Source organism: Festucalex cinctus, chromosome 3 (assembly GCF_051991245.1).
Source record: "Festucalex cinctus isolate MCC-2025b chromosome 3, RoL_Fcin_1.0, whole genome shotgun sequence".
Lineage (NCBI taxonomy): Eukaryota > Metazoa > Chordata > Actinopteri > Syngnathiformes > Syngnathidae > Festucalex > Festucalex cinctus.
Window position 1 is genome coordinate 17,173,132 of NC_135413.1, and position 9,082 is coordinate 17,182,213.

Below are 9,082 nucleotides of genomic sequence, written 5' to 3' on the forward strand. Positions count from 1 at the left end.
GTCCTCCCCAGCGGAGCGCCCTGAGTTACCCCTTTTTGCCTTGAGCCTTTTTCCTCCCTAGCGGAGCGCCTTTTGTTGTCCCCTATACCTTTTGCCTGTTTTTTCCTCCCCAGTGGAGCGTTTTTTGTTCTCCACCTTTTTGATTCCCCCTTTCTCCTCTCAGTGTGAGAGGAGACTGCTGCTGCCCGGCAATAAAACCTGTTGCCTCTGTGGCCTACCTTATCCTGCGTCTGGGTCCTACCTCTTCACGTCGTGACAGAGATAGATGAAACATTGAAGGATAAAGACCTTGGTTTGAGAAACGACTACTCTAAATGGGGTATTTATATTTATTTATTTATTTTAATCCTTCTGTATTCAGGATACGCCCCATGTCCTCAGGGTAATAAAATTATTCTGAACTAATAAGCAACTTAATTTATTTATGTTTAATATTTGTAATTGTATTACAGTACACTAGGCCTATCTCTCGGAAGGATAGTCGACCTACACTCCTCATGGTAGGTGGCGGTAGCACATCTTGATTTAGGTTGCAACCCGACTCAACTGAAGAAGAAGAAAAGAAGCAGAAGAAGAAGAACCGAAGCGCATGCGCTGTATTCACGTTTTCGTTATTGTGTAGAGAATGAACGAAGAATCATTCTGCAATTATTGTATATGATTGTACTCGAAACACATAATTACACTTGTATCGCCTTTTCGTTACATCTTCCCATCCGTCAAACAGAAGCCGCGATGAACTATTCTGACAATGACTCTGATGATTATTTATCGAGTGAAGACGCAGATTACGTACCATCAGGTGAGTACAGCCCGCAGCCTCCACCACGATGTAAACACGCCGTCTGTGTATTTGAGCATTTATGTATATCGTTTGGTCTTCGTTACACTATACCTCGTAAACACTTAGATTACATCATAGATTGTAAGCATTCATGTGTTTATGCAGCCGTCATTGGCCTTAATTAAATGGGCTTGTTCGGTGATCAATAAAACCTAAAGATTTTCAACGCCAAAGGTATTAAAAGCTTCCAAGTCTTTAATTGGAACTGGATATGTACATTTGACCATCAAGTGACTAAATGGCGTCAGAAAAAGAATAATATATATATATATATATATATATATATATATATATATATATATATATATATATATATATTTTTTTTTTTTTTTAAAGTCCTGCATCTGAATCTGAAAGGATTCTAAAAGTGCATTTGTAGTTTCAATGCATTCTTTCTGCACAATGTTAAATATTTAGGTAACCTTTTATTTTTATTTCGTTGTTTCTCCTTAGATGATAATGTTAGCGAGGATGATATCAATGAGTGTGAAAAGGAAGACCCTTTGGATGAAAATGATGATGTGCCACATCCTGGCAGCGTGACCAAGAGGAGGGTCAAGAAAAAAGACAGCAGTTTGAGGTTGGTTGAGTTGCCAGGGCAAGTTCGAATTTGTTGTTGTTGTTAGTTGGACTTACGATCCATCAACGTTAAAATTTGATTCACATCTTTATTGCTGACCTACGATTTGATACGTGTGTAGTTTTATTTTATTTATAAATAAATTGTTATTGTAATTTATGAATAAGTATATTACCATTATATTTCCATTTGTTTACTTATCAAATATTTCATTACTCATTATTATAAACACAACACTTAAGTTGTTGCTTCCATTTCTCACTAGTACTGAAAGTAGACACAGACTATTTTGCTCAGACATTCTTCAAAAATGATTGCACCACCAGTGTATTAAAGGTATTGCAGTGTGAGGAAAAATATAAACTGAAGATTTTGTATATTTGCTCTATTGCTATATTTGATGTTTGTATATTTGCTCCCCTTTTTTTCACAAGATGAACTCCAAGACCTAAGACTATTTCTCTGTTAATAATTGCAAATATTTATCAATATGGGCTTTCTATTAATGTATAAAAGCTGCCATACATTAAGAATGATGGGTGTGAAATCACTTTTTTTTTTTTTTACTTTATTACAATCAATGTGTACATATAGTCACGTCTGTTTACAATACCTTATTATCTACTAGGCTAGGCTTCCATCCTCCATTTTATAGGTTGCATATATGAATATACAGTCCCATTTTAAATTAAATATTATCCTTCACAGGAAGAGGCCAAGACTGAAAGTCGACAAGGAGGAAAAAAACGGAGGTGGCACTAAAGAGGCACAGTCGCTAAAGGAAGATGAGGAAAAGCCGACACAATTACAGAATAATGACGAAGCTGCTCAAAAGAAGCAATCTGATGACCTGTGGGCTCGTTTCTTGTCTGATGTTGCCCCCAGACCCAAAGCATCGATGGCTGCGCCGCTATCTAACACCACACCGGAGGTAAATAAGTAATCATGAAATTTAAAGACGCCAGCTGTTTATTGTTTTGAAATCAAATCATAAACTAAGCTCTTCAATGCTGGGTCAGCAATAGGGATAATCTCTGCTGTGCAAGTCTCAAGCTACTCTTAAGGCTTGTTGTTTTATTTAAACTTGGAAGAACACTAAAAGTGAGCTTGAGCTGTAAACAAAGAAAAAAACATTGTAACATTGTATAGGTCCAGTGAGAAAAGTATCGGATTTTTCCTTTTTCTTATCTCGCAGTATGATAGTATGTTACATTACCTGTAGCTAGAACATGGGAGACCGCAGGGTGTGTTCACAATTCTCTGGTAAAAGTCTATTGAGGAGTGGGGTACTTAAAAGGATTCATAAAATGTACCTGACGAAAGAAGAAGAAAACATTTTTGCCATCCAGCATAATAAATATATCATTTGGATATCTATATCACTGTTTTCATAAAATTGTATGTAAAGTAATGTTATATTAGGTATCGCCTTGAAGGCCATGTATCGGGATACACGTGTATCGCAATACGTATCATATCGTGACCCCTGTGTCGTGATGCGCATCGTATAGTATTGTGAGGTTGTTGGCGATACCCAACTCTAGTAAACGGCATCCTGGTGGTGTAGTGGTTACCCTGTTTGCCTCAGCCACAATTAGGGGCGGGGACCTCTGGCTACCTCACGATATGATATGCGATACAAGGCTCACGATAACGACTATCTCACGATATGACGATACCGCGATTATCGATATATTGTTCAGGTAATAAATCCACGATAATCTATGATCAAACTAAACATAAAATAATCATAATAGTATAAATAATAATAAATAAATAATAAAAATATATAATATATATAAATAAAATAATAATAATTATATATATATAATAAATTAAGCTCATGAGTCTTCTTCGCCTGAGGACTTCCTTACATTTCCCCACCACTCTTATGAGGTGCTCCCCCTAGTGGCCTGCCAAGTAATTGCTCAATAAGTCATGAACAAAGGAGCCATTATAGTGTCTGTATATTAACTACAAATATCACAATACTTAGACTTGATAATCTATCGGGAGACAAAGTATCACGATTTACGCAATACCGCTATATCGTCACACTCCTAGTCACAATTAAAAGCTCTGGGTTTCAATTTGTGCTGGTCGATTATTTGATTGAGATTTGTGATTGTGATTTTAGGTCGATTATGGTGATCAGCTGTGAGTAGTTTCCTTGATCAGATGTGGTGGAAATGTGTGTGACAGCAGCCAATCAGTTGAACATTTTCTACTTTTTTTCCCACAAGTTGAAGAAAGTAGCAGAAATTAATTGTAAAAAGAAGTAAAGAATGACCTAACGTTCCAATTAATGCCTATGTTGTGGAGGTGTTTTTTTAACCTAGCAATAGCCCGACTGATAATTGTGAATCACTCAAAGGTGTTCTCCACAATCTGGGACCACTCTAATGTGATCTGCTCGAGAAAGGCGGGCCATTCTGTACAATATTTCAAGCTGATTGGGCAATGCGGCAACTTATGCACATCTACCAAACTTTTGTTTTGACCAATCACAGCAACAGAAGAAAATGTCACCTTTGTTGTCATCATAGGTAGAAAAAGAAAAGAAAGCGAAAACATCTTTACCAGCTAAAAATGCATGAAGCTCCTCTAGCTGTTCTTCATTCAACAAGGAAACTGAGTAATTCTGCAAGAACAGAATTAATTGCAGCCATGTGTTAGGTTAGTTTGTTTCCTACGGCCTTGGCGCTTCTTGTTTTCGTCACAGCCGCATATCCCGCCCCCGAACACAATTTTGCTTTGTGATTGGTGGTTCGGATCGGTAAAAATCAGCGGGCTAGGTACCAGATGGATTCTCGAGGGTTTGTGAACTCGCAAATCCTGTGAGAATTCAGCTCGCTGGCAAGGTTAGAACAGTAATTGTATGTGTTTCTTGAGTTTCTAAGAAACGGTTTTTCTTATTCCTCAGGCTCCTTCTTCTGCTTCTGGTGTTTGTATGAGAACTGAATCACAGGAATCGGATCCAGCAAAAGTCACCATAGTTAAAGTTTTTGATTTTGCTGGAGAAGAAGTCAGGTACAATATGTCATTATCTCATTAATCTCACGAGGGATATTTAGTTTTTATTTTTATTTTTATTTATTTATTTTAACATGGATGTATTTCCTGTTTCCAAGTTGTGTTGTTAGTCTTGCCCTTATTATAAATCCAAATTTGTTTTCTGCTGCCTTTGATTGGCATGTTCACTGTCTCTTGTTTTGTTAGGGTTAATAAAGAAGTATTAGCAGATTCCAGAGAAGCAAAGCTACACCTAAAGAGCCAATGTACAAAAGAGAAGATAGTTGAAGAAAATCCCACATCTTCCAGCCAATCAACCTGTCCTGGCCCCGGGTATGAATAACCACGCAAACAATTACAGTCAAATATTTATGTTATTAGTACTGTGCACTTATGAGTGGTAATTTGGGCATTTGTTCACACGTACAATTCAGGCAAGTGGCCATACATAGAGTCCCCCAATGGTATCTATGTAAAAGTCTCGATTATAAAATGACCCGTGGCTGCTTGTATCATAGCTGCATGTTTGTAACAAACATGAAAATCTCTACAGAAATCAGTATAATGAACTTATTCAGCCAAACACACATCAATGGTCTCTGTAGCTAGCTACTCTACCAAGTAGCTTGTAGGCTAACACATCCAGTATTCATGGTGTTGGCCGCGAGGACTATTTACTGTAGTTTTACAAAACCAAAGTGTTTGAAAACTGAAACACATTCCACGGCTGGCAACAATGTAACACACAATTCTACTTGGGTACTGTAAGACATCGGTAACTTAAAAGAAAGCTTTTACATACAACACGCCTGTTAATAATACACACACAATACGTTTTCATGTAATCGAATGAATGTCTCGTAAATATTCTCCATTTACTGTTTAGGCCAAATCTGATGTATTTTCTCGGAAATACAGTACATACATCACCTGTATATTTTTTCCTTAGAAATACAACATTGCGGGAATGCTTCAGCATTAACAATGTTATTGTGATTTTTAATCGCCACACTTTTTTGCCGCTTAACAACTCCCACATAATACTTCCAATTTACATTGTTCAAATTTCAACTAGCTTAAAAAATTCACGCCTCCCGGGGTATATATAGTCTGATTTCACATTACTTACAGTATTTGCACAATATAACATTTTATATCAACTTTTCCCCATTCATTTTCAATGGGACAGTCATTGAAGTTAATTTATAAGTTTCACTTTCCATGCCCACTTCCATATATATAAAATCATCATTACCACGTGTCTGGTAAACTGGTAAAGCGCATTGTCCAGTAACCAGGAGGTTATAATTTCATAATTTATCTCGCAATGTGCTTTCAGCGTTCCCACACAATTTCTCCAGAAATTGCACTTAGTCTAATATTAAGTTTCAAATTCATTCACTGTCGGCGGTAAAATGAGCAAATCAGGACACGGATACATTTCTGATTAATAGAAATAATTGTTATAATATTAATACACTAACAGCATAATAATTAATATAGATGGTGTAACATAGCTCTGTGATTTTCCCAAGAGTCAACATGCAGTATACCGACCTAACCAAAATCTGTGACCATAAAACCGATACAAACCAAACTGTGGATTTTGTGAACCCTTCAACCCCTCAAAATGACTTATTTCTTTACATATACTTGTATCAACTCTAAAGTGCAATTTCTCCGTTTTGTGTTATCAGTTCCAAGCGACCAGCAGGGATGTCCAGTTTACTAAATCGTATCGGGGGAAAGAAACAAAAAATGAGCACACTGGAGAAGTCAAAGATGGACTGGGATGCTTTTAAATACGAGGAGGGGATCGTTGAGGAGCTGGCAATCCACAACAGGGGTCGAGATGGGTAAGTGACTGTGATGGTGTGTAATCCCTAATTTTTGTTGTAACTATGAAATATTCAAATCCCATTTTCCTATTTTGTGTGTTGATCATTTATCAATTGAATGTTTAACATTTGTGGGGTTGTCGAATTATTTTACATTAACTGTCTGAAAATTACAGTTACGAAGGTTGAATTATGTACAAGGAACTTCAACAATGTTATGTTTTTATTTATGCTGAGGTATTTAAACTGATCCATAATCCTTGATACATAGGCCCAAATCGAGACGTCATAACCCACCCCAATCCTGAAAACAATATTTATTTTACCTTATTTTGTTGTTCTTCTTTATTCTCACAAGCCCTGCTCCATTAAAGGGATACAAAATTTATTTAGCCCATTATAGCAATAAAAAGTCAATATTTTGTCTATAATGAACTCATTCACTCCCAGCCATCTTCACTGAAACAACCGTCTTCGCTCCCGGCTGTTTGACTGGATTTGACTGGATTTTGACTGATTTTGCAAGGCCCGCAGAATATTATGCTCTATTGCTATAAAAACATGGAACCTAGCAAAAGAATGATTCGATTCTCTTATTTCATCAGAAAAAAATATATTTAAATCTGTTTTGCAGCAATTAGCATTCAAATATAGCTAAGTTTAATCATTTATCACAAATCTGCTAAGAATTGTTGGGAAAACAGCTTGTTTTCATCATGGCCCTGGTTGACCTCATACTCTGTTGCCACCTGCTGGCCGTTTTTGTAATTACTAGCATTTTTTTTTCCAACTGTTCTCTGCAGATGAAAGGCTGCGTCAAAGCCTTCTGTCTGCTCTAGCACAAAACAAAACTTATAAATATGTACAAATACATTTAAAATAGAACGTATTCTACATTTTTGGTCGCAAATGAGTTAATGTGGTACTTTCATTATTTTTCACGTACAAATAGTCAAGTCATTAATTTAATTTTATTTTATTACAATAAATAATATTTATTGTACATTAAAGTTTTTGTCTTATAGACAAATGAACCATGATTTAATATGAGACGGTGAATTTATTGACTAAAATTAGAGTTGTTAAAGGGATACTTTACTTATTTAGCCATTTTTGGCAGTCAAACATTTATATTTTGTCTTTAATTTGATATTTTCATTATTTTTCATGTACAATTAGTACCTTTTAAAAACACATTTTGCAACTTGCTGTTGACTGAAAATGACATCACAAGGGCTCAGGTAACCAATCACAGCTCACCTGTTTTCTAGGTTTGGTCATGTGACATTCACAAGCTGAGCTGTGATTGGTTACTTGAGCCCCTGTGATGTCATTTTCAGTCGACAGCAAGTTGCAAAATGTGTTTTTAAAGGTACTAATTGTACATGAAAAATAATGAAACTATATTATATAAAAAATATATATATTATAGGCAAAATACTGACTACGTTGTCAAGGCATTTAACACTGTACATTGTCATTTCTCTGTGGAAAATTGCTCTCATGAACTTTTCTTATCCTTTTTTTTTTTTTTTTTTTTCTTCCCCTTTTCAGGTATGTGGAGCGGAAGAACTTCCTGGAGCGTGTTGATCACAGGCAGTTTGAGATGGAGAAAGAAGTGCGTCTAAAAAACATGAAACCTTCCTCTTAACAAACGGGCTATAAATTCCTCTGTAAATTGAGCTCCAATGTTTCTGTGTCTCGAGTAAATGTCATTATTCAAATGTTTAATTGTCTGACATTAAATTCACTGCCTTTGACAAGTATACTTGTCAATTGTATTTTTTAGAGCGGTGCTAAATGGGGGCGAATCTGAGCATGCTCCACTGTAAATATCAAACTTGGAAACAACTTTACTGATGCCCAACCACCGGTAGATGACATCATTGCCCCATTTTATAGGAAATAAACACAGTTTCAGAGTCCATGGGAGAAATGGCTGTATTTTGGCAAACCTACATTTTTCTGCTGTCAATTATAAAAGAACGCGACGGGACAAAAAGTAGGGAATCTATTCTGTTATTTGGTAGATTCGGTTTATATATAATTATTGAATGTAATATCACGTGAGTATTGGAAATGTAAAAATTTTCTATAATGACTGGCAGTGAATGAGTTAGGCCAAGTGTTTCTCTCTTTTCTACAGCCTTTATTCAGTGAAGGTGAAAGGCTGTTTTTGAGTGTTAATCTGGTTTACGGCAATGGAAAATCTACAAGCACAATGTCAAGTCAACTCTTATGTTATTTTATGCTGTTATGTTTCTCAGTTAGTTAATAGCAGTACTGCGTTCCCAACAAAAAGCTTAAATGGAGGTGTTCTGAAGACTCACAATAATTGAGATTCACTTTTGTACTTCAGTTTGGTCTGTTTACCTTAAATACAGGAGTTAAAACTATACACAAGGATCTGTACTTCTATTTTTGTGTTAGCACTTTTTTCCCACCACTGTTGTCTGTGTGACTTGTGTGACAAAGATTTTAATTTGGAAGGTTATGTTAAGGCCCCTTTGCTTTGAAAAGCAATGCCTCTAACTGCTTAGTTGTGGACATTCACCAGTATGACTTAGCAGCAGATCGATCTAGCGCACCGTTTCACAAGCAGGTATAGTAAACATTAGTATGAGGAACACGGGCTGCTTTGCTGAGCAAACAATCGGCTGTGGTAAATCAGCTGCCTCACAGAAATTCAGCAGGTAAATATTGGTTCGATCCCTCACTTCCTTCACTCTCAAGATGTTCTGGGTCATGAAACTGAACGATGGCCTGAAACAGACCGGAAAGTCCTCCAATATGACCAAGTTAAAACAA

General features: G+C 36.3%; 1 protein-coding gene across 1 annotated transcript; it reads left to right on the plus strand.

Moving 5' to 3' along the window:
• The first annotated feature begins 566 nt into the window (after positions 1 to 566).
• On the plus strand, positions 567 to 8,040 carry cfdp1 (craniofacial development protein 1). The gene is made up of 7 exons (XM_077518040.1): positions 567 to 802; positions 1,298 to 1,424; positions 2,133 to 2,355; positions 4,348 to 4,454; positions 4,644 to 4,769; positions 6,134 to 6,292; positions 7,829 to 8,040. The coding sequence occupies exons 1-7, from the start codon at positions 658 to 660 to the stop codon at positions 7,923 to 7,925; spliced, it is 984 nt and encodes a 327-aa protein (XP_077374166.1). The 5' UTR covers positions 567 to 657; the 3' UTR covers positions 7,926 to 8,040.
• The last annotated feature ends 1,042 nt before the right edge of the window (positions 8,041 to 9,082 follow it).

Coding starts and splice junctions, on each gene's coding strand:
- cfdp1 (XM_077518040.1), top strand. CDS start 658: ATGATTGTACTCGAAACACATAATTACACTTGTATCGCCTTTTCGTTA. Junction 4,455..4,643: donor TTTGCTGGAGAAGAAGTCAG/GTACAATATGTC, acceptor TTGTTTTGTTAG/GGTTAATAAAGAAGTATTAG. Junction 6,293..7,828: donor CACAACAGGGGTCGAGATGG/GTAAGTGACTGT, acceptor TCCCCTTTTCAG/GTATGTGGAGCGGAAGAACT.